The sequence below is a fragment of the Nyctibius grandis genome, chromosome 2 (genome assembly GCF_013368605.1).
Source record: "Nyctibius grandis isolate bNycGra1 chromosome 2, bNycGra1.pri, whole genome shotgun sequence".
NCBI classification, from domain to species: Eukaryota; Metazoa; Chordata; class Aves; order Nyctibiiformes; family Nyctibiidae; genus Nyctibius; species Nyctibius grandis.
In genome coordinates this window covers 126,612,571-126,638,059 of record NC_090659.1, presented here as the reverse complement: position 1 = coordinate 126,638,059, position 25,489 = coordinate 126,612,571, and the positions used below count along the sequence as shown (strand labels likewise).

General features: G+C 49.2%; 1 protein-coding gene across 3 annotated transcripts in view; it reads left to right on the top strand.

Moving 5' to 3' along the window:
• Positions 1-25,489, top strand: part of SLCO2B1 (solute carrier organic anion transporter family member 2B1) — a 70,526-nt gene that overhangs the window by 35,670 nt on the left and 9,367 nt on the right. For all 3 annotated transcript variants that reach the window (XM_068418981.1, XM_068418984.1, XM_068418991.1), the window contains 4 exons: positions 10,922-11,030; positions 17,906-18,070; positions 20,423-20,615; positions 21,611-21,770. In XM_068418981.1, coding sequence (XP_068275082.1) covers positions 10,922-11,030; positions 17,906-18,070; positions 20,423-20,615; positions 21,611-21,770 — 627 coding nt within the window. The remainder of the gene's footprint in view (positions 1-10,921; positions 11,031-17,905; positions 18,071-20,422; positions 20,616-21,610; positions 21,771-25,489) is intronic.

The window sequence follows — 25,489 nt, the reverse complement described above, 5'->3', positions numbered from 1 at the left end:
ACGCCAAGATGCAAAACAGCTTGTGAGCTTCCCAAGCGCTTCACTGGCTGCGGGTCCTGGTTTTCTGGCAACCAGCGTGTTGTCAGAAATAATACAAAACAAATAGTTCTTTTAAAGGAGGCATCATGCTATGGTTTTGAATGTTATTGAAGGTGCTGAGACACTCTTAGTAGGTGAAACTACGCTCGTCTCGATGTCTTGACCATACTCTAGTCTGTGTAATTGTATTTTACCTTGTAGCAGCGTCAAAACTTTCTTGTCTAAACAGGTCCATGCACTGTGTGGGGCAGAATAATTCTTCATTTCTCCTGCCACTGCCCGAATTTCCGCAGGAATGAGTGATTCTTAGGGAGGTTTGGGTTTCACCTGCCTGGGAAAACATGACCTGATGTACCAGTTACACTTCTGAGGATATAATGCTCTACTCCTGGGTGATATATGCTGTCAGGTTTGTGAAGGTGCTGCGGTCCTGCGAGGTAATGGGGTGGAAACAGATCAGTGCTTTGCAGGATGAGGGTGATACTGAATGCAATGTGCCTGATTTATCCTCCTGAAGCTTTGTTTGCTTTAAAGTCATTACGGATGATCTATGTTGGCAAAACCTGCTCGGTGTGCAAGCGCGGTGCACTACATCTTAGGGGAAAGGTTCTTTATTAGGGCTGATGGGAGTATTAATTTCATAAACGGCTCTTGAGAGAAAATAATGGACTTCAAACTAAAACAACTTTACTTTTTTTGCAAGTGCTGCACTCAGAATCACAGAATCAATGAGGCTGGAAGAGACCTCTGGGATCATCGAGTTCAACCATTGCCCTGACACCACCATGTCAACTAGACCATGGCACTAAGTGCCATGTCCAGTCTTTTCTTAAACCCCTCCAGAGATGGTGACTCCACCACCTCCCTGGGCAGCCCCTTCCAATGACTAATGACCCTTGCTGAGAAGAAATGCTTCCTAATGTCCAACCTGAACCTCCCCTGGCCAAGCTTGAGGCTGTGTCCTCTTGTCCTATCGCTAGTTGCCTGGGAGAAGAGGCCGACTCCTACCTCACTACAACCTCCCTTCAGGTAGTTGTAGACTGCAATAAGGATGCACATGGATCAGTCTGAGCAGTTCTGAAGAGTTTAAGGAAGGATTGGTTGGTTATTGATTTAAAAAAGCAGCAGGAAGATTTCACTCTGCTCTACTGGCTGATATCTGTAGGGATTGCTCCCACATGGCTGAGCACCCATTTATCCCTTTGCAGCCCAGAACTCCTTAATTTCTCCCCATTTTACCATTTCCCCCAGAAAGCTTTTGGAAACTGTTTGCAGTAGAAAATAATAATAAGAAAATAATCTAAGGGGTGGCAAAATTCTGCCCCCCTTGCAGGACGGGAGATGCCAAGACCAGACAAGCGGGCTTGTGCCTGTCCCATGGGGGTATCAGCACTACCAACAGCGAGGGGCCCTGCTTAAAAAACAAAAAAAGTCCTCTTTAGAAACTTTGCCAGATGCTGTTGTGGGTAAAACATCCATTTGCTGTCGGAGCACTCAAAGCTTTGTAGGAAATCTGCGTTATCAGAGGTGATTTTCTGTAGGTATAGCAGGAAAAAAAATATAAATCACTTTCTCTTGCTTGCTCTTGGAGTAAATTAGTGTTCAGCTAAGGGTATAAGCATGATTGCTTTTCCATTGCGAAGGGCAGCCCCCTTTCCTCTCCAGGGAGCTGGAGGCAGCAGCATCTCTAAGGCAAGCGAATTACTGCACCCACCGTAGAGCTTGTTAGAGCCAGGGTTCCCCTCCACAAAGATGATCTGGCTGGAGATCATCTGGAGATCGAGATGAGACTGGAGCACCTCTGCTATGAAGACAAGCTGAGAGAGTTGGGGTTGTTCAGCCTGGAGAAGAGAAGGCTCCAGGGAGACCTTCTAGCACCTTCCAGTAACTGAAGGAGACTGATAAGAAAGATGGGGACAGATTTTTTAGCAGGGCCTATAGCAATAGGACAAGGGATGATGGTTTTAAAGTAGAAGGGGGGGATTTAGACTGGATATAAGGAAAAAATTTTTATGCTGAGGGTGGTGAGACACTGGCACAGGTTGCCCAGAGAGGTGGGAGATGCCCCATAGAATCACAGAATCCCAGACTGGTTGGGGTTGGAAGGGACCTCTGGAGACCATGCAGCCCAGCCCCTGCCCAAGCAGGGTCACCCAGAGCACGTTGCACAGGGTCGTGTCCAGGCGGGTTTGAATATCTCCAGAGAAGGAGACTCCCCACCCTCCCTGGGCAGCCTGTGCCAGGGCTCTGCCACCCTCAAAGAAGTTCCTCCTCATATTCAGATGGAACTTCCCATGTTTCAGCTTGTGCCCGTTGCCCCTTGTCCTGTCGCTGGGCACCACTGAGAAGAGTCCGACCCCATCCCCTTGACACCCATCCCTGGAAACATTCAAGGTCAGGTTGGACGGGGCTCTGAGCAACCTGATATAGTTGAAGATGTCCCTGCTCATGGCACAGGGGTTGGACTAGATGGCCTTTAAAGGTCCCTTCCAACCCAAAATATTCTATGATTCTATGATGCTATGATTCTACGTCTTGCAAAACACTGCAGAAGGATGGGTAGAGAAATGCAGCACAGGAAGGAAATGTGTGTTTCCAGGGACAAAACTCAGCACTGGTAAACGTTGACCCCAATTTTGCCTTCCTCTGCCCCAGACGAAGCAGCCTTCTGCAGTAGGGTGGGACCTGGGGTGGCTCATGCTGTGGCTTTAGGGTTGCTTCCAGGTTTCCTCTCACAGTACAGAGCAAAGCTATTGCTTCTTCTTGTGTTTGACTCTAGTTTGGGTTGGAGAGGGGGAGATGCAGCATTGCAGCGAGGAAAAGTGGGACCCCATAGTAGCTCTGCAGCACAAAGCCCCATCCCCGACACACTGCAGAGGGGAAGGGAGGGATGGGGTCATCACGGGGGTTTACAGAGCAGCAGATAAGCAAGAACGGACTTTGTGATAACCTGCAGAGTCGACCAAACAAGATCCCAGTAGCAAAGACTGGCCCATGGCTCAGTCCTTCTCACTGCCAAAAGCACTATTTCTCTTCTCTGATTCTCACCCTCCCTTCATTTAGATATTAGATATTAGGAAGAAATTCTTTACCACGAGGGTGGTGAGACCCTGGCCCAGGTTGCCCAGAGAAGCTGTGGCTGCCCCCTCCCTGGCAGTGTTCAAGGCCAGGTTGGATGGGGCTTGGAGCAACCTGGTCTACTGGAAGGTGTCCCTGCCCGTGGCAGGGGGGTTGGAACTAGATGGTCTTTAAGGTCCCTCCCAACCCAAACCATTCTATGGTTCTATGATTCATTTGCTTTTCTTTCTCCTGCCTCGCTCTATACAGCTCGTCTGAGCCCTTGGTGGTTTCTCCAGACCAAGGACCATCCTCCTCAATGGGCATCATCCAGCAAATGCTGAATAACAGCACAGCCCTCTGTCTCTTTGCAGACTTATTTGCCTCCTCCCATCAACCAAGGCAGATCTATATTATTTGTTCTACAACCACATTTCAGCTTCATCTTTCTTTGATAACTTTTTTCTTTGAAGTTCCTGGAACGACTTGTGTGCTTAATGTTAACATTAATGCTAATGAGACTTTGCTCTTTTGATCTTTTCTCATAAACCAATCACTCCAGACCTGGAACATTTTTATTTCTCTGCTTTGGTACTTGTCAGTAAGTTTCTAGCACCAAAGTATCCTGAATAATCCTATTTGAGGGACGATCACAGCAAAGCTATAAAGTTGTCATGATCTCAGGCAGGGCAGGAGAGGATAAAGCTGTTACTGGACAAACTGCAGGTGACATTAAAAGGGTTTGAAAAGGGGAAAGGTGCTCTCAGGAGCACCTGAAACAAAAGCAGGAGCATTGCCCTTGCTCAGCATTTCTTGTGTGCAAGATCTGTCTTGTACACTCAATTATCTCCTGGTTCAGGTTTCCTTCTGTGACACTCCAAAGTCACGTAGAACCAAACATCTCCCAAACGCCGTACAAAGGGAGTGAGTGACGCTTCCTCCTCACCCTGACAAAGCCTCCTCTGTAATGTCAGCACATGTCATCTGCAAACAGACACCTCGTGAGAAAGCTCGGATGGATTTTATGGGAAGCAGCTCTACATGTCCAGGTCATGTCCAAGCCTTGGTGGCTCCGGTTCGCTGTCACGCAATCCCCTCGGGATATCAGTCCATCCCATCAGTGCTTTCCTCCCAAGCCTCGCTGTAGGAGGTTTCAGAAACTTATCTTCTTACATGTTGCAAAGCTTTGTCTAATCTCCAGTCCATTTTTTAGCCTTTAGTTTGTTATTCTGCCCCTAATCCTGATTAAATGTCCAGGTTGGACGTTAGGAAGCATTTCTTCTCAGCAAGGGTCATTAGCCATTGGAAGGGGCTGCCCAGGGAGGTGGTGGAGTCACCATCTCTGGAGGGGTTTAAGAAAAGCCTGGACATGGCACTTAGTGCCCTGGTCTAGTTGCCATGGTGGTGTCAGGGCAACGGTTGGACTTGATGATCCCAGAGGGCTCTTCCAACCTGGTTGATTCTGTGATTGACAAAGAGCTTCTCCATCCCAGCAGCCCTGCTCTTCACCCATCCCAGACACAAGCTGTTTTTCCCAGTGCTGCAACAGTCTAGATCTGGTCTCCAGTGATGGTGCAGCAGGGTCTTCCCCAAGCTCTCCTGGAAACACCGTCCTCGGTTCTTCCTCACATCACACTTACTCCTTCTATGGCTGCACCATCTGCTTATGCAGAGATGGACCTGGAGCTGTTTGTCATTCTCCTCCTCTCATTTCCAATGTTTCCAGCTGTGCAGCAGGAATTATTTTTAAACCCTGAGTGCATGGCTGTGCCCTTTGCCCTAAGTTTGGTTTGGTTTCTGTTATTTCAACCCTCCAGTTGCCTAGTTTTTCCTATATGGCGTCTCAGCCCACTCTGTATGGACAATTCCCACCTTCTTTCCCCTCTGCAAATTAGGTAGTAGTACATGTCTTCTCACTATGCCAAGGGGGTTACTGCAAATATTAGCTGGGGCTTCTCTGCCAAACCACAAAGGAAGGTACCAGCACCTCCCAGCAGCTCAGTATATCCTTCTGGGGTGCTCCACTCTCTCTCCTATTTAGCCATGTTGTGTTTACTCTCCTAATTTTCATGTCCTCCAGTTTAGCTAGTGGTTTCACGTTTGGTGCTGCATCTCCTTCTTTGCCAAGGTGTGTAGAGATTAGATCTACTGCATTGGCTTTGTTTATTTAATCACCAGTGTTGCTGAGGAGGGAGAACAGGCTGCTGATGATCCATCAGCCCCTAAGACAAGGTGTCCATCCATCTGGGGGATGTGGGGGTGCCAACCAGAAGAGATGAGCAGGATGATGCCTCTTTCGTGTTGGGTCCTTCTTCATCTCAAAACTTCATGTGTGGCACTTCAAGTGGGAGAAGTGCAGAAACAGGATGGAAAGAAACTGCTTCTTCCTTGGTGTTGCTAATGGGGGAGGTAGAAGGGGCATGATCATCTCCTGTGAGATGGGACAGAGAGGCTGGAAGAGGCTGGGAGATAAAATCCTTTGCAGAACAGAGGAGGAGGATTTCTGGTGGGGTTTCACAGTGGGGTGGAGGGATGTGAACTGTGGGAGTGCTCAGGGAGCGCAGCAATATGATGGCTCTGTGGTGGCCTAGCGAAGTGCATCTGATGGGATTTTTGCTGGTATGGTAGGGGACAACACATCCCACCACAGTACAATCATCTGTACATCTCCAAATTTTACTTTCAATTGCCTTGCTGGATAGTTGGAGCAGACACTTGAGGAAAGAGGGGAACACCAACCTGGACATCCAGCTCCATCCTGGAGGAGATTTACATGGCAGAGCATTTCCCAGGGCAAAACCCATCTTCTGGGCAGTGCTTCGAGCCATGGTGGGGGGGAGCTGGCAACTTTAGGACCACAACCTGCAGACTGGATTGGCATTTTTCATCCCAAAAAGCACCTGGTGCATGGTGGCAGGAGGGGACTGCAAGCACAGAGAAACCTAGAAAGAGATGTGTTTGTGCCCTGGCTACACATGTTCATGTCAAATGTGTGGGCAATGCCATTCCTGCTGGAGGTGACATTGGAGCGAGTCCAGAGGAGGGCGACCAAGCTGGTGAAGGGTCTGGAGGGTCTGACCTACGAGGAACGGCTGAGGGAGCTGGGGGTGTTTAGCCTGGAGAAGAGGAGGCTCAGAGGTGACCTTATTGCAGTCTACAACTACCTGAAGGGAGGTTGTAGTGAAGACGGAGTCGGCCTCTTCTCCCAGGCAACTAGCGATAGGACAAGAGGTCACAGCCTCAAGCTTGGCCAGGGGAGGGTCAGGTTGGACATTAGGAAGCATTTCTTCTCAGCAAGGGTCATTAGCCATTGGAAGGGGCTGCCCAGGGAGGTGGTGGAGTCACTATCTCTGGAGGTGTTTAAGAAAAGCCTGGACATGACACTTAGTGCCCTGGTCTAGTTGACATGGTGGTGTCAGGGCAATGGTTGGACTCGATGATCCCAGAGGTCTCTTCCAACCTGGTTGATTCTGTGATTCTGTGATTGCTTGGAAAGGTCAAGGCAATGCCTGTCCCTCCAGTCCAGAAACAGGTTTGTGACGAGGAGAAGCTCCTGCGTGTAAAATGCAGCCAGGACCCCTCCCGCCCTGCCCTGCCCTGAGGATGCCCCATGGATGCTCGTGCTTCTGTTGGCTACATCGTGGGATTGCACCAGCATGCCCAAGCCTGCAAAGAGCCTCCTGCCCTGGGTCGGGGTTGCTGGGGACTTCCCAGCCTGTGCAAGGTATTTGCAGGGTGTAGACAGCTGACAGCTCTGTCTGGGGTTGTCCCAGGGGGTCCCAGTGGACATCCTAGGTCCAGCATGGTGGAACGGTGCTGGGGCAGCGACTCGACCCTTCTGTGCAGGCAGAGACATTGTGCAACGGCGCTGGGGAAGTGAAAAATAACTCCTCCAGTTTGTGCCTCAGGACAGATCGCCTGCATTTATACAAATCCTCCCACGTTTATTCAGCAGCGACCTGGTGCGCTTCACACGAGAAGCTGAAATGAAAATAACCGTCAGGGAAATCTCTTAAACGCCTGCTCCAATTTGGGTTATCAGTTAATGGGGAAAGGTTAAAGAGGGGGGACAGGGAAATCGAAGTCTTGGAAACCTTTGCTCCTGGGGCTGCTTCATTAAAGATCCTGAAGCACCCACAAAGGCAGCTGAGAAATACAGGGCATCATCTGCGGAGCAACTTGGGGCCCAGTGGTAGGGTGTGGGGGTGCCACTGGCGTGTTACAGGAATGGGCTGGTCTCTACGTTCGGATTTTCCCCAGGGAGCTTTAAAGGCAGCTAAAAATAATCATCCCATTTCGCATGAGCCAGCTGGTTATTTTGACGCTGTAGGAAATAGGGTCCCTGGTGGGACCCACGCTTGCTGGAAGAGGCATAATGAAGTGTTTGTAGGGAGCGTGACCTTGTCAGGAGGGAAATAATTCTTTTTCGAGCTCTGAGGTTTTACCTTTTGTTTGTTTAATGTGAAAATAGCTTCTCTGACCTTGTTTTTCACTGAGCCGGGAGTTCCAGGTTCTGCACAGCCGGAGGGAAACTCTGCAGAAGCTTCAAATTAAGCAAGGAAAACCTCTCTGCCATGGAGCAGGTCTTTTGTCCCTTTTCCCAGTGGTGTATTTGAATAAAACCAGACTGCCAGCACCTCTGGCTGCCCTTCTCGCAGGTGCAATAGCAGGCAGGTGAAAGCAGGAGCCTGACCTGCCTTCATCTACCTTTCCTGCAAAGCAAGTCCAGGTCTCAGCCCTGCTCGGTCATACCTGAATTTATTCATGCCCTAACCTCATTTATTCACATCCGTACCTGATTTATTCATGTCCATGCAGGGAAACGGGGGCTTTCCCCAGGTCAAGGTCATCTTAGGGGTGCTCTTCTAATGCAAAGCATGGAGGAAATTTATCTTCCTTCCTCAAAGGCCTGTCTGCCTCCTCCATCCCCCCACGAGGCTACAAGTGACGGCGACAGATAAAATCCCGTGGCAAAAACACAAGGTGCAACGAGAGGGGAGGTGTGGAGTCACCATCTCTGGAGGTGTTTGAGAAAAGACTGGACGTGGCACTTAGTGCCCTGGTCTAGTTGCCATGGTGGTGTCAGGGCAATGGTTGGACTCGATGAGCCCAGAGGGCTCTTCCAACCTCATTGATTCTGTGAGAGCCCGTTCACCGGTGGACATGCACCAGGAAACTGAGTCCTTTAAGGAATCATCCTGAAAAAAATCCAAATATGGGGACGTTTTGCAAGATGTTCCCCACATTTGTTTGTTTTTCCTTGGCATGACGCTGTGGCAGATGGCTGGCATGGTGCTGAGCAACCAGCCCGTGTTATTACAGAATCACAGAAATGCGACGGTCGTGCTCATGCAGAGGCATCCTGGACTGGGGAATTTAGGGGGATTTGGGGCTTTTTGGGGTTTTTTTTGATGCACAGACTATTAGCTCTCTGGAGTACAAAGAGCTGGGAGCTGAGAAAGCCACAGTCAGTAACAGCTTGAATGTATTTTTGGAAAACACTGCAGTTTTAGACCCTGTAACCTAATTGAAAAGTGAAAGGAAGCTGGATTTTTATCTTTGCATTTGAAAAATGTATTAAACTCTGAGCTTTAGCAATAAAAACCATGAAAGGAGTTTTATCACTTTTGCCTTGTAGAGGCTTATCAAAAAGGGACTGTGGCATCTGCAGCACGGGACATTTTGACCTCTATGATGTTTAATAATGTCTCAGTTTCAAATGAAAAGAGATCATTTTAGCCAAAGAGCTGTCCAGTTCTTTCTGTGAATCAAGAACATCTAATTTCTGTTCAATGAACTAATTCGTCTGACTCATATTAAATTGGTGTCGAGAGTTGCAGCCACGCCGTTGCTGAGCTGGTGTGGGATGTCAGAGATGGGGCTGCTGGCTCTGTCCTTCTGGCTAAAAATACGCTGTGGTTTTCCATGAAAACCACACTCCTGCTGAACACTTTCTGCTGTTACACACGTAGAGTAGCACATCTAATCTAATTAATGCCCTCCATTCAGTGATTCCCCTAAAAGCCTGCAGAGCAAGGGATCCGATGCACATCCAAGAAATCCTCCCCTCCCTTGGCCTCCCGCTTGCTGATGGGATGTTGGAAACCTGCCTCAGACATGCAGTCATCTCCTAATGAGGCTGGGATGGACCTTAGATGATCCAAGCCCTGCATCTTGACAGGCTGGAGAGCTGGGCCTGTGCGAACCTCATGGAGTTCAACAAGGCCAAGTGCAAGGTCCTGCACGTGGGTCGGGGCAATCCCAAGCACAAATCCAGGCTGGGCGGAGAATGGATGGAGAGCAGCCCTGAGGAGAAGGACTTGGGGGTGATGGGTGACAAGAAGCTCACCATGAGCCGGCAACGTGCGCTGGCAGCCCAGAAAGCCAACGGTGTCCTGGGCTGCATCCCCAGCAGCGTGGCCAGCAGGGCGAGGGAGGGGATTCTGCCCCTCTGCTCCGCTCTCGGGAGACCCCCCCTGCAGTGCTGCGTCCAGCTCTGGGGCCCCAACACAAGAAGGACACGGAGCTGTTGGAGCGAGTCCAGAGGAGGCCACGGAGATGCTCAGAGGGCTGGAGCCCCTCTGCTCTGGAGACAGGCTGAGAGACCTGGGGCTGTTGAGCCTGGAGAAGAGAAGGCTCCAGGGAGACCTTCTAGCACCTTCCAGTGCCTGAAGGGGCTACAGGAAAACAGGAGAGGGGCTTTTTATAAGAGCATGGAGTGACAGGATGAGGGGGAACAGTTTTAAACTGAAAGAGGGGAGATTGAGATGAGATCTTAAGAAGAAATTCTTGACTGTGAGGGTGGTGAGACACTGGCCCAGGTTGCCCAGAGAAGCTGTGGCTGTCCCCTCGCTGGCAGTGTTCAAGGGCAGGTTGGATGGGGCTTGGAGCAACCTGGTCTGGTGGAAGGTGTCTCTGCCCATGGCAGGGGGGTTGGAACTAGATGGTCTTTAAGGTCCCTTCCAACCCAAACCAGTCTGTGATTCTATGATCTTCTACCTCTCCTCTTCTGACAGCCCCTCTTTGCTTCTGAGCAATGGCATCATGACACCCAGGGTGCAGGTCCTGCGAGCACCCGGGTTAGTGTCCTGCAGAGCTGTAAGCACCAGCTGAGGCTAAATTAAGCAGAGACACCCAGACCCATCTGACCTCCAGCTGCAAAGTGTTGTTCCCCTGAATAGAGAGGGAAGACTGAGGGAGCTGCAGGATCTGTCCCCTTCCATGGACCAGGATGGGAGAGCATGTCCCTTCCATGCTGCTGCTGTTCAGTGGGAAAGATGTGGCTAAAAATAATCAAAAGTATTAAAGAAAGTAGGAGTTGCTAAAACTCAGGTGGGGTTTCCAGGAGCAGGAGAAGAGTGGAAAGGGGCTGGGAGAGCTGTGGGGTCTGTAGCTGCTCCCTCTGAGCCCATCCTCACTCCGGGTGGCTCTGGGTCAGCCCCTCTCGGCTTAGGTGGTGAAAAATGTTTTGCCTCCATCCCAGACCACTTCCTTGCCTGGATCGTTTCCTCCTACAGTTGCTGCCCACTCTCCTTGCTGGTCACAGGGGCAAAGACACCTACACAGCAGCTTGTGATGGTACACATGGAGATGCAGGGGAGACCTGATGGCACAGGCACAGAGCAACAGCCACACATCATGGGCAGGAGGACAGTGTCCAAGCCCAGAAACATTGCAAACTCCATCTGCAAGAAGCATGGGCTGCTGCCTGTTGTGATTCAGGAGGGACATTTTCCTTTCTTTCAGCAAAGCAGCTGTGGAAAAAGCAAGTTCAGTGGAAACTTTGGCATGGTCAGTGCAGTGACAGGCTCTTGTCTTTCCCCAGGTGGCGAATGGGAAGGACAGCAACAGCAAGAAGAGCAAGAATGTGCTCAGCCAGCTCAGGTCGAGATCTGAACATGTGCAAAACCTCTCTCTAACCAAGTTCATCAAACGTAAGTGTGTGCATCCCCTGCCTCCTGCTTGGATGGGGTTTCTCTGCTTGCACAAACACATGTCCTGGCCATGGGCAATGCAATGGGTTGCAGTGCTGGTAGGAAAAAGAGATGTTCCTCCCTGTGCTCAGCCTAACTCCTAGATAAGCCTCAAGATGCAACTTAGGCGTACTGTTGGGTTTAATTAGCTCTGCAGATGTCTTTCTGGTCTGCTCACAACAGATGCTTGCCATCATGTCCAGACTACCCCGCTCCACCTCATGCTGATCAAAGCATCTGGGGTTGGTAGCTCTCAACGTTGCATGGCTTATGGCTCATCTGGGCAATGGGAAATGGAGGCCAAAACCTCATTGGAACCCAAAGCAGAATCACAGAATCATGGAATCAATCATGTTGGAAGAGCCCTCTGGGCTCATCGAGTCCAACCATTGCCCTGACGCCACCATGTCAACTAGACCAGGGCACTAAGTGCCATGTCCAGTCTTTTCTTAAACCCCTCCAGAGATGGTGACTCCACCACCTCCCTGGGCAGCCCCTTCCAAAGGCTAATGACCCTTGCTGAGAAGAAATGCTTCCTAATGTCTAACCTGGCTTCTAAGCCAGGCAGGAGAGAGGGGTGCAAGCTGTGAGCCTGGAGCAAAGCCATGGGAAAGAAAAGACCCTTTCAATTAGAGTGGTTTGGCAGCTTGGGTGCATCCAGCTGCTACTGCTCAGCTCTCAGGTCATAGCAGGAATCAGCTCCCCCAGCAGCAGTGGCAGCTCTTCATCCCCAAAATCCTCTCAGATCCCTTCTTTCAAGGCTGGTGACAATATCTGAGCCAGGCTGCCCTCCCTGTCCCACCGAGGATAGCCGGCACTCCTGGAGCCAGGGTCTGAGCCAGTAAAATCAGATGCATGTTTGTACAGAGTGACTTTAATCCAGTGCAATTAGCTTGTTTAGAAACGAGCAGACTCTGTGCTGAAGGGAATCAGCTGGGCTTTAGCCTGTGGAGGCTACAACTAAGGTTGTTTTTTTTGAAGGAAATACTCTCCACTTTGGCAATTACTTACGAAAACCCACCCTCTGAAGTCAATCCATGCCAGCTTCCTCCATATTTCCTGAATATTATCCCTTTAATTTATTGGAAATTCTCTGGTTTATTAAGGTCAGCGCAGGGCAGGCACAGCCAGACAAGCTTGGGCAGGTTTTTATTCTGTGAGCTGCAGCATTTGCTCACTACCCTGATGCTAAATTAGAGGAGCAAGTCGGGGGTTTATTCCCCCGCTGACCTTGTTGCACTGTCATTAAAGAACCTGTATGATGGAAACGGTTGCGTGGGAACAGATTTTTAGTGCTCAGATGGGTTTTTCACACCGACACTCTGCTCTTTGCCTCTGAAAATGAATAAAAATGAGCTCCCTGCTCCTGGGTGGAGAGAGAAGGGAATGTCTTACCTCTGCTTGAGCTGCAGATTTGGCTCAGGGTTTGCGTTGCTGTTGTCGGGGCTGCAGGAGCTGTGCTAATAAATTCATTATTTCTGAGGTTTTTATTCCCTAAAGTCCAGTTCTGAAACAAATTAAGTGTCTGTATTTTTTTGTCAGAAGACAATCTTGCTGAAATCACCAGGACTTCTAATACAAAACTGTTTTTAGAGCCAGAAACTGGATGGTAGCTGGTGTGTGATGGTGTAGATGGGGACAATTTAGGTGAAGTCTGAAGATTTTAGTGGTAGCTCATCTATGGGTCGCTGGAAAGAGAAGGTGACGTCCCATTTTGTGACTCTCCTGCTTATTTTGTTTCTTCTTTCTTTCACCAAGCATTCTTCCCTCCTATTTTTACTATGCTTTTCTATATGATAGTTTATGAAAACAGCATTTGGAGATTTTCCAACCTGAATCACCTTGCAATTTTATCCCTTCTGTTGTTTAAAAAGAGAGGCAGAACTTAACACCTGTGATGGAGAAATGCTGTAGGACAGTCTTGTCCCTGTGCCACGTTCATAGTCAGCCTTTTTTACACCACACCCCAGTACAAAAGGATGACCCGGCTCCTGAAGGAGAGGGGTCCTGCTTTGCTGGTGTCAGGAGGCTGGAACAGATGGTGTTGTGCTCTGAAATCTTTGAGACATACCTGCTTGGTTTTTCTGATTGAATCATAGAATCACAGACTGGTTTGGGTTGGGAGGGACCTTAAAGACCATCTAGTTCCAACCCCCCCTGCCACAGGCAGGGACACCTTCCACCAGACCAGGTTGCTCCAAGCCCCATCCAACCTGCCCTTGAACACTGCCAGGGAGGGGGCAGCCACAGCTTCTCTGGGCAACCTGGGCCAGCGTCTCACCACCCTCACAGCCAAGAATTTCTCCCTCAGATCTCATCTCAATCTCCCCTCTTTCAGTTTAAAACCATTCCCCCTCGTCCTGTCACTCCATGCTCTTGTAAAAAGTCCCTCTCCCGCTTTCCTGTAGGCCCTTCAGGTACTGGAAGGTGCTAGAAGGTCTCCCCAGAGCCTTCTCTTCTCCAGGCTGAACAGCCCCAGCTCTCTCAGCCTGTCTCCATAGCAGAGGTGCTCCAGCCCTCGGAGCATCTTCATGGCCCTCCTCTGGACTCGCTCCAACAGGTCGATGTCCTTCTTATTGCATCTGTCTTCTCTGCCTGTGGCGTGGGGAGCAGAAGCCCACTTTGCAGATAATTCAGTCTTATGCTCACAGCTTTTCACTGCTTGTAAAAAATATGTTCTTTCTACGGGCAAGAGGCTAAGCCTAGTGCTGGAGATGGCTCTTGGCAAGAAGTGGATTGGACCTCATCTGCTTGCTGGTCCATCTGCATCTAGAGGGGAGCTTTTAGAGATCATCACCTTCCCAGGGCTGCCTGGTACTTTGGTGCTGTCCCTGGGACAGGTAGCCCCAGGCCTGCCCAATGTTGATGGCTATGGATCCCCTGTTCACTGATGGCTATGGGTTCCCCTGCTCAGGGTGGGATGAAGGTCACTGATGGCTCTGGGTCCCCTGCTCAGGGGGGGATGAAGGTCTCTGATGGCTCTGGGTCCCCTGTTCAGGGGGGGATGAAGGAAAGCATTAGGATGCCAGCAGGGACTGGATCAACGAGAGACCACACAAGATCTCAGTTTTTTCCCTGTGCTGTTTCAGTCCTGTTCCTTCTGCATCCCTCATAAGGCAGAGTCCTCCATCTGCTTGAGGTGTTTGAATACCTCAAGTAGGTTGTACAATGGGCCTGGAGATTAGGGCTGTGCTTTGTTATTTGGCTCATCTGCAGGTCTTCATCCACTTCCAGTTAGAAGGTACTTTGCACCATCAGCGTTGGGTCTGCCCAAACAAAGCATTTGAGGTTGGAGTCAATTGAGTCAACACTTGGAGTTTGCTCATTGCTGGTGTTAAAGCATTTTTCAAACTCGCCTCGTACTTCCACATGGGCCACCCGTGCAGGATGGCTGCAAACTCAACCTGGGACCAGGAACGCTTCGCCCGGGAGAAAGGCAGCATCTCCTGTTGGGAAGCGTCCGTGGTGGGTGGGGAAAATGCAGCTCCTGCTCCAAACCTGGCCCAAGGTTGGGGAAACTCCAGGTGAGAAAGACACTATCTGTTTAGGCTGTGATTCAGCGATGTGCTTCAGGCTGCTCCTTGAGCAGAAGACGACTGAGGAGCGCCTTTAAGAGTTCATAATTTTCTTAAGGTCTTGGCAGAGGCAAGCCTTAAATTACTAAGCTGACCTGGAGGAGGAAGATGTTCAGAAATGCTGTTTAGTCACTTATTTCAGCTTAAATGATGTGAAATGTAGCATGATTATGGAGGAGGAAGTGAATTTTGTCATTTGTTCTGTTGCTTCAGTGCACATGGAGAGAACTGAGAGCAAAATAAGGCTTCTGGGGATTTTTGCCATTTACATTATTGGGAACAAAATGAGGATGGGTTCGAGCCCATCCCATGAGTTGCTTCACATTCTCCATTTCTCTGGAAGCCACTGGGCTTTAAACCTTTCTGGGGCAAGGTGTGACGAGCAGAGAGTGGTTTGCAAAGCGCTGGGAACTCTGCCTCAAGGACAGGAAGAGCTTTTCCAGCCACAATCAGCAATAACAGGATGGAGCTGTGTACAAGATAAATACTCAGGCAAAGCACAAGGGACGTTTCCAAACAATGAGGTCAATTACCCAAGAAGGGAGCAGGCTCCACGTGCTGGAGTTATTCAAAAGTAGGAAAGTCAAAGCACTGTGGGGAATGACCTTGGCTCTTGCACAGATGCACTGGGTGACATTGGGTTGCACCCTGCTCCTCGTACTCACAAAGTGCTCCTTTTGCAGGCATTAGACCTGCTCACAGTGATCAAGGAAGTAGGGTTTAACTAGCCTGAAGTCATTTCCATTGCTAATTTCTAGGCTTCTGTTGAAAACATCTGGGAGGATGTGCAGCTTCTGTTGCACATACTGGGAATTAATCCATTAAAGGTGACTTCAAAGCAGTTAAAACACTGGACTTGTGACTTGTTTGTTTCTCTGTGATGCCTAAAGACGGTTTCAAGGGTATTTTTTAATCATTATTTTAAAGTTTCCACTTGCTTTTAGCATCAGCTTAGCTTCCTTCCTGGAGCTATAAGGAAGATCAAGTTAGTAATGAGATGGTAATTGCAAAGGACGGCAATCTTGCTGCCTCCCACCATGAACTGGGAGACCTGCTCGCTGTCGTAGCTTTATAGCTCTGACCTGGGGTGGGAGAGGGGGTGTAGTTTGATTTAAAAGACTGAAGAACTCTAGGAAAGGGAATCTTTATAGTAGAAGATTCCCACTACCTCCCACAAAAGGCTGAATTAACTCTTGGGAGATCAGTATTTCAAGGTCCTTGAAGCCTTGCATGCTTGGACCCTCTCTAATGCCTTGGGTTTGCTGCTCCTTTAGCTGCTTGTCTAACCCTGAGATCAAAGTGCTGAGCTGGAGAGGCAACACTCCCACGAACGAGAGATTTGCCTTTGTCTATGGGGGACCCCCTCACATCCACAGAGGGATCTTTGCTTTTCGTGTCACTTTTTAGGACAGCTAAGACAAATACAGAGCTTGGGGCAATTCCCAGACAAGCCCCAGATAGTTCTCCTTGCTGCAGTCTCCCAGCGCCTCTGCTGGAGCAGATATAAAGATTGTCCCAATTGTTTGTGAGCTGCTAAGAATTAACACCATTAATTTATGGCAGGCCCTTGCATTAATCCTTCCTGTTAATTCCTTATCTCTGCTTCAGCATATTGGCTTTCGGAGCCCTCATCTGGGAAACTCATCATCTGTTTGTCTGGAAGTTGCCCTTATGCGCGCCCTTTGCTTGCGTGATGCAATGCCTGATGAAGAGCACGGGGGAAGGTGATGGTTCAGGGGGAGAAATGGCACGAGCAGAAAGTGGGTTTGGGAATTTGCTGGAATGTTTCTTGCCTGTAATCAAAAAAGACATTTTTATGATTGAAACAGAAAGAGCATTGAAATTGCAACCGCAGCAAACAAATAAATTAACTTTTAATGACTTCCCAGCTACTTTTGTATCTGTTTTAGTAGAAGCCGAGGACAAGAGGACGTAGCCTGAAGCTGCAGCAGGGGAGGTTCAGGTTGGACATTAGGGAGCATTTCTTCTCAGCAAGGGTCATTAGACATTGGAAGGGGCTGCCCAGGGAGGTGGTGGAGTCACCATCTCTGGAGGGGTTTAAGAAAAGACTGGACATGGCACTTAGTGCCCTGGTCTAGTTGCCATGGTGGTGTCAGGGCAATGGTTGGACTCCATGATCCCAGAGGGCTCTTCCAACCTGATCGATTGATTGATTCTGTGATTTGTCCTCTGCATTAGCAGATGTTCAGGTTTGCTTGAGTACATCACCCAAGTGTTGATGTGAGATATCAATTTTCTTGGGTCAAGATGCCTCATTCAGAGTTTACTTAGGAAGCATTTCTTTACCAAGAGGGTGGTCAAACACTGGAACCACCTGGAGAGGTGGTCGATGCCCAAGCCTGTCAGTGCTTAAGAGGCATTTGGATAATGCCTTTAATAACATGCTTTGACTTTTGGTCAGCCCTGAAGTGGTCAGGCAGTTGGACTAGATGATCACTGTAGGTCTCTTCCAACTGAAAATATTTTATTCTTTCTCTTCTTCTCTTCTCTTCTCTTCTCTTCTCTTCTCTTCTCTTCTCTTCTCTTCTCTTCTCTTCTCTTCTTCTTCTTCTTCTTCTCTTCTTCTTCTCCTCTCCTCTCCTCTCTTCTTTCTCCTCTCCTCTTCTCCTGATGCGTCCAACCATTTCCCATTGTGCTGGCACAGACCCTTTATACACTGCCTACATGCATGTGTGTTTAGAACAGTTCCCGGTCTCAACTGCATGGACTTCAGTAGAAATTAAGTGTGACCGACCTTAGCAGCAAATTAAAAGGATTAACAGATACGGAGACGAGCTCTGCAGGGCTGGGACGTGTTCAGAGAGGAGTTACTCTCTTCTGATATTCACTCTGAGGCTGGACATGCTCTGCACTCAAAACCCTACTTTTTTGCTTCATCTTTTGCAACAACTAACTTCTGCCATTGATTCACCCATCCCACGGCTGGTTCCTGAGGCACGTGGGGTGAGGGATCGTCGACTTCCCTCTCTCACCCGGTTTTGCAATTTTCAAGTGTTTAATTTTTGCAATGTCCTGATGCTTCATCCTGATGCTTAATATCCAAATGGTCATGCAATCACGCCCTGAAAACACACATTCTGCCCTTTTGTAAATAAAACCTTCAGAGAAGCTCACCACTGCTGAAGAGTTAATTCTGCACAAAAAAAATGTGGGAAAATTCAAGGTTTTGCCACGTCCTGTTGATTAATATTTTGCTGTACACCTCCTCTCTATGCAGCACGTTTCCCCTTTGCCTTTCAGAGTTTCCTCTGGTCCTGTTGAGGAACCTGCGTCATCCCGTCTACCTGCTGGTGGTGTTGGCTCAGGTCAATCTCTCTGCCATGGTTGCCGGTTTAGCAACGTTCATGGGGAAGTTCCTGGAGAGGCAGTTCTCCCTCACGGCGTCCTTGGCCAACATGATCATCGGTAAGTGTTGCTGTCAAGGCTTGCCAGCTTTTGAGCACCTCTTAGAAAATAATCTAGAGGTTAGGAAGAAGCACTTCTTCCTCTGGAGCTTCCAGTCTCAGAATCACAGAATCAACCAGGGCACTAAGTGCCATGGCCAGTCTTTTCTTAAACACCTCCAGAGATGGTGACTCCACCACCTCCCTGGGCAGCCCCTTCCAATGGCTAATGACCCTTGCTGAAAAGAAATGCTTCTTGATGTCCAACCTGAATCTCCCCTGGCCAAGCTTGAGGCTGTGTCCTCTTGTCCTATCACTAGTTGCCTGGGAGAAGAGGCCAACTCCCACTCCACTACAACCTCCCTTCAGGTAGTTGTAGACTGCACTAAGGTCACCTCTGAGCCTCCTCTTCTCCAGGCTAAACACCCCCAGCTCCCTCAGCGGTTCCTCGTAGGTCAGACCCTCCAGACCCTTCACCAGCTTGGTCACCCTCCTCTGGACTCGCTCCAACACCTCATCATTCCCAACTCCAACATCTCCTTCCATTCCCTACAGACAGACATGGCACAAGATCCTTGCCCATACGATTTCTCAGCTGCTACCTACTTTTCTTTCTTTACATTGCACCCTGAGCTTGCTAGAATAAAATCTTTTAAGACCTGCAGAAATATTTGTTATCTAAAGCTGTTGACTATAATCAAGGAGAGGAAACCAACTCATTGCATCAAGGGAGCACAGAAACATCAGATATGAATTGTCACAGACTGGTTTGGATTGGAAGGGACCTTAAAGATCATCCAGTTCCAATCCCCCTGCCATGGGCAGGGACACCTTTCCACTAGACCAGGTTGCTCCAAGCCCCATCCAACCTGGCCTTGAACACTGCCAGGGAGGGGGCAGCCACAGCTTCTCTGAGCAACCTGGGCCTGTGTCTCACCACCCTCACCCTTGTGCACGTTTCTGTAGCAGGGATTACTTTACATCGATCATTGGGTTAAGGGTCTTTAAAAAAGGAGATAGTAAATAAAATTAAAAACTGCAGAAATGTATGCACGCATTTTGAAGACACTTTGCAGCACGAGGCCAGTCGGGCTGGTGTACTGATCATGCCTAAACTCTTCAAAATGTGCTCATGAGATCGAACTGCTTTTGCTTGCATTGTAATATCTAGAATGTCATGTCCGAGGCTGAGGTCTCCCTGTGCGATCTTCTCATGGTCGTAAAAATACAAAGAATAAAGCCCTACTCTTGCAATCAGTTGGAGAGTTCAGACATCTAGACACAGAAGTATTTAAAATGCATTTTTGAACAAACAGCGTGCATCCTCAGAGCAAGAGTCTTCTGAAGTCTGCAAGAGATGAATCAGAAGAGAGTGAGCAGAGCAGACTGGCAGAGCTCAGCAACCCAGGCTAAATACAGGCAGAAAGGTTAACTGCTGAAGCAGTGGTGTCCTCCACCGATGTGCCCTGCTGAGTTGTTCCCAGGCTTGATTTACCTGCTCTGTTAAAGACGTGCACCATATTTCTTGTTCGAATTTATCTAGTTTTTGTTCCCAGCTACTGAATCTTTGCCTTTTTCCGTTAGATCAAAAAGCTTTCTGTAGCTGGAAATCCCTCCCTTGTGTGTGTATTTATGGGCTGAAAGCAACCTCCCCGTTGAGTCTTTGTTGAATTAAACAGATTGCACTTCTGTGTCTGCACTTCGGTATCCACCTAAATGTGGGTTTTGCAAAACAGAATCACAGAATCAGTCAGGTTGAAAGAGCCCTCTGGGATCATCGAGTTCAACCATTGCCCTGACACCACCATGTCAACTAGACCATGGCACTAAGTGCCATGTCCAGGCTTTTCTTAAACCCCTCCAGAGATGGTGACTCCACCACCTCCCTGGGCAGCCCCTTCCAATCTCTAATGACCCTTTCTGAGAACAAATTCTTCCTAATGTCCAACCTGAACCTCCCCTGGCAAAGCTTGAGGCTAACACTAAGTCTGTCATGGAAACCTTCACAGTTTCACAATGATGACAACAGAAGTGGGCACATTACTGCATGATACAGAAATTAAATATCCTCTCCAGATTTACTTGATATTTTCTCCTGTCTACACTGAAAAATCACGTTTGCTGGGTGAAGCATAGCTTTTCGCTGGTCCCTACATCTTCCATGCATGGATACATAAGACAGCCAGTTGGCTGCAGGATCCTGCTGGTTTCTTATCGTTATTCCACCAGTCCCTGCAAAAACCTTTGTCCCCTCCAGCTCACCGATGCTGAAAAATAGGAACGCAACAACAAATCCTCTGGGCCTTCTCTATAATGAAGGGACTGATAAGGCTCGGAGGATGGAAAACAAGGTACAAGAACTGTCTTTCCCCAGGTGCTGTGAACATCCCTGGGGCGATGGTCGGGATTGTGGTGGGTGGTGCCATACTGAAGAGGTTCCAGATGTCCTTGAGGCAATGCAGCGCCATGTGCGTCCTAGGCATGTTCCTCTGCCTGCTCTTGGCTTTCCCCCTCCTCTTCCTCGGCTGCCCCACGCAGAAGGTCGCAGGCGTTACCTACAGCGAGAGGTATCAGCAGCTCCATCTAGGCTGGGCATGGGTGGGTCATTCCCAGGGCTGTGGGTACCCCCGATCCCCAGCTGCACTCCTCGGGGTGGAGGTGGCAGAATACCCAGAAATGGGTTTATTCCCTCATGAGAAACAGTTAACGGTGATAAAATAAGGCTAGAAAATAGTGCTTTTGTGAATAAACATTAAATCTGCTGCATCCTCATTCCTTCTAACTCCATTGACTGGTTGTGAAACCCAAAACAAACACATTTTTGGCACAAACAGCACAAAACTAAAATTTCATCTTGGAAAGTGCAGCGCATTACTCGCAGGCAAATAATGTGGGCAGGGGCCAGCCCTGGGCTCACACCTTCAAAGCCGTGGCTGTTTCCCTACGCAGCTAAACGCGGGCAGGACCTTCTTGTCTTCCCTCAAGGCTTGATCCAAGTTGTTGTAAATTCACATGTTCACATCCTGTGGTCTCAGTGGAAGCAGGTCCAAGCCCTCAGCAGGGAGCTTACCACCTCCCACGGCGTGGTGTTGCACTACGCCAAGACCCCAGGTTTGGGGTCAAATATGAAGGAAGTGGGTGACTCCCTTGACCATTCATGGTCAGGATGCTTTGCCCAAGCAGAGCAAAAGCTTGAGGGGTTATAGTGGAATTTCTGTGGGTCCTCACTTTCATATCACAGAATCACACAGAATCTATCAGGTTGGAAGAGCCCTCTGGGATCATCGAGTCCAACCATTGCCCTCACACCACCATGTCAACTAGACCATGGCACTAAGTGCCATGTCCAGTCTTTTCTTAAACACCTCCAGAGATGGTGACTCCACCACCTCCCTGGGCAGCCCCTTCCAATGTCTAATGAGGAAGGTCTAACATGGGGAAGCTTTTGTTAAGCAATCAAGTGTTTCTTTACTAATCCCAATATACCTGCAGCGTATTTTCTATATAAGACGTGTATTAATGATGCTCATTACCATGTATTAATATTTTCTTCCTGTCATAGCTCTGAATTTGGACACCACGCCTTGGAGTGTAACCTCCAGTGTAACTGCCCCAAGAAAGCCTATAACCCCATCTGCGGCTCCAACGCTATTGAGTACATCTCACCCTGTTCCGCCGGCTGCAGAGTCGTAAATATCAACGCAGACAACAACGTGGTCCTGGTGAGTCATTCCCACTGCGCTAGTGTCCTGGCTTGGCATGGCTAATGAGGGATGACCAATGCAGTGCTCAAGTCTGGCAATTAGGTTTTCTGATGTTAGTTAGTGGTGGACAAGCTCTCCATGGTCCTGTGGGATGAGCAGGGGAAGGTTGAGAACGTCCCAAGAAAACCCCTTGTGGATGGTGTGTCTTAGCACTCTCCAGTAGCTGCAGCCTTTTCAGTACAACCCCTTGGCCAAAGCAGCAAGCAGAAACCTTTTAGGTATCATAGAATCACAGACTGGTTTGGGTTGGAAGGGACCTTAAAGATCATCTAGTTCCAACCCCCTGCCACGGGCAGGGACACCTTCCTCTAGACCAGGTTGCTCCAAGCCCCATCCAACCTGGCCTTGAACACTGCCAGGGAAGGGGCAGCCACAGCTTCTCTGGGCAACCTGGGCCAGGGTCTCACCACCCCCACAGCCAAGAATTTCTTCCTAAGATCTCGTCTCAATCTCCCCTCTTTCAGTTTAAAACCATTCTCCCTCGTCCTATCACTCCATGCCCTTGTAAAAAGGGTAGAAGGGTATCCAGCCTTTTAGGAGGTCAAGGTGTCCTTCCCCACTCACTGCTCCTCCCCAGGTCAGGGTTTGCTCCACAAACCCTAGCTTCAATATCTTCCTTGCTACCCAGCAGCTTGAGTGGCCTTTTTGCATGGAAGATGCAAAAACCTTCTGCTTTCCCTTCCCACCTAAATGGTGACCAACAAGGTCACCTTTCTTAGCTGTTTTTCCTGTGGTGGGACAGGAGGACGTGCAGTATGGGAAGGGCTAATCATAGCACCTAGCATGACCCCAAGTCCATGGATGCCTCTTGTACTCAAGGGATGCTTTCTCCATGGATGAATAAGCCCACGTCCAGGCTCCTGCTCTGAATTGCCCCGTCTGTATTCCTTGAATAGGGACCTACTGAAACAAGGCTCACATTTTAGGCATCACATGCCTGACGTTCTCCAAAACTGAGTGGAGTCCAAGTGTTTCCATATTTCAAGGGTTGTGAAGGCAAAATATCGATGGAGGTGGCGCACATTTTTCACGTACCTCAATGTCTTGCAGCAGGTATCACCCAGACTGCTCACCCCATAGTATTTGCTGGGGCTTTACCTAAAATACCGCTCAAAGCCTAGAATGAATAATTTGTTTATTTTTTTTGCTGAAGCAAAAAGCAAAACTGCACTTGGTCCAAACAGCCCTCCTGCAGAGTGGGGGGAAATACCAGCTGAAAACACTCAACTGACACCTACGGTTGCAGAAGCACCTGGGTGTTTCCACCATATATCTTGTTTTAGCTATGCTACATCTGTAGATGAAGAGGGAGGAGGTAAATATTGCTTTTGAGGACTTAGGGAGCAACTCCAGAGAAGGGCAACAAAGCTGGTGAAGGGTCTAGAGCACAAGTGTGATGAGGAGCGGCTGAGGGACCTGGGGGTGTTTAGCCTGGAGAAAAGGAGGCCGAGGGGAGACCTTCTCGCTCTCTACAACTGCCTGAAAGGAGGGTGTAGCGAGGTGGGGGTCGGTCTCTTCTTCCAGGGAACAAGCGATAGGACGAGAGGAACCGGCCTCAAGTTGTGCCAGGGGAGGTTTAGATTGGAGATCAGGGACAATGTCTTCATGGAAAGGGTTGTCAAGCACTGGAACAGGCTGCCCAGGGCAGTGGTGGAGTCCCCATCCCTGGAGGGATTCAAAAGCCGTGTAGATGTGATGCTGAGGGCCATGGGTTAGTGGTGGCCTTGGCAGTGCTGGGTTAAGGGATGGACTTGATGATCTTAAAGGTCCTTTCCAACCAAAACGATTCCATGATTCTATGAGCTCTGTATGCTCTGGGCAAGCCAAGCCTGGAGGGACCATTGCCCCAGTACACACAGCACTGACATTTAGCAGACCTTCAGTGAATGCTCTGGGAGGGCCTCCTTAGAGCGATGTTATTCCACCTTTCAGCCTGCAGATTTGCAGGTTAAAAAGTCACGATCTCGTTGCAGTGTGCTTCCTCTCCACAAGTACCAGTTGCCAAGCCAAGTGTCTGTAGAAAAGGATAATTTAGTGTGAGAGTCCTGATGCGGGGGCTAGAGAAACGGGGTTTGCTCTCAGCTTTCCCTTCATTTGCAGACCTCGCCGGGTTAGTTTGCTGCCCTGTGCTTGCCTCTCCTCTGCTGCTCCCTGCCTGTCACCAAAACCCCAACAAGGCTGAGTTTTCACAGTGCCAATTGTTGGGTCTCCAGGCAATACAGTTCAACAAATAAATAGTAAGGAAATCTTTGCCAACTCAAATACCTAACTGAAAAATGTTAGCAGTCCATATAGGGTGAGTAGTTATCCACCGTGTTCTTGGCACAGGATATAATGGCAGCGTGGGACTGTCTGGGCACTTTGTAGCAGCATTTTGTTAATTAACAACACTTCATTTTAATAACAATTATGTTTTCTGCCAGAGCTTAGTCCCAAATGTGCTTTTCTGCATCCCTCTGCCTGCCTTTTGTACAGCAGATCCCTTTCAACAGCTTCTTCCTCCTCAAAGATGCCTCCAGCCCTGGACATGGCACTCAGTGCCATGGTCTAGTTGCCATGGTGGTGTCAGGGCAATGGTTGGACTCGATGATCCCAGAGGGCTCTTCCAACCTGACTGATTCTGTGTGAGACATCCCGTGTTCCTGAATGGGAACCACTCCTGCACTCACTATATGTGTTATTATGTGTAGCCAAATGCTACAACAAAATCAGCGCTCCCTTGATGGTGCCATGCAAACACCACTTGCTAAAGCCAGCATCACTCTTCCTTTAGTACTGAGATAATTTGCTGAATCTTCTTTCCACCTGTTGATGCATCTTGACCCAATTAAAGTTGTGTGAGAGCTGCACAGGGACTGTACCTCAATATGTTGTTATAAATGCCAAGCCATGTGCCAGCACGTAGTAACCGGTGCATCTCCCTGGGATGGGGGAGCTCATGGCACTCAGCGATGTTCTGCCTCTTTATCATGCTGGACTAGGAACTGGGCTCAGGTGTCTGCAGAGCAACCTCAATCCCTCTCTGGTTTTGGGTATTACCTGTTGCAGGAAAGGAAAAATGAGGTTATTGCATTTTATGGTATTCATAGAATCATAGAATGGTTTCAGCTGGAAGGGACCTTAAAGCCCATCTAGTTCCAACACCCTGCCATGGGCAGGGTAACCCTTCCACTAGACCAGGTTGCTCCCAGCCCCATCCAACCTGGCCTTGAACACTGCCAGGGAGGGGGCAGCCACAGCTTCTCTGGGCAACCTGGGCCAGGCTCTCACCACCCTCACAGTCAAGAATTTCTTCCTCAGATCTCATCTCAATCTCCCCTCTTTCAGTTTAAAACTGTTCCCCCTCGTCCTGTCACTACTTGCCCTTGTAAAAAGCCCCTCTCCTGCTTTCCTGTAGCCCCTTCAGGCACTGGAAGGTGCTAGAAGGTCTCCCTGGAGCCTTCTCTTCTCCAGGCTGAACAGCCCCAACTCTCCCAGCCTGTCTCCATAGCAGAGGGGCTCCAGCCCTCTGAGCATCTCCGTGGCCTCCTCTGGACTCGCTCCAACAGCTCCGTGTCCTTCTGCTGTTGGGGGCCCCAGAGCTGGACGCAGCACTGCAGGGGGGGTCTCAGGAGAGCGGAGCAGAGGGGCAGAATCCCCTCCCTTGCCCTGCTGGCCACGCTGCTGGGGATGCAGCC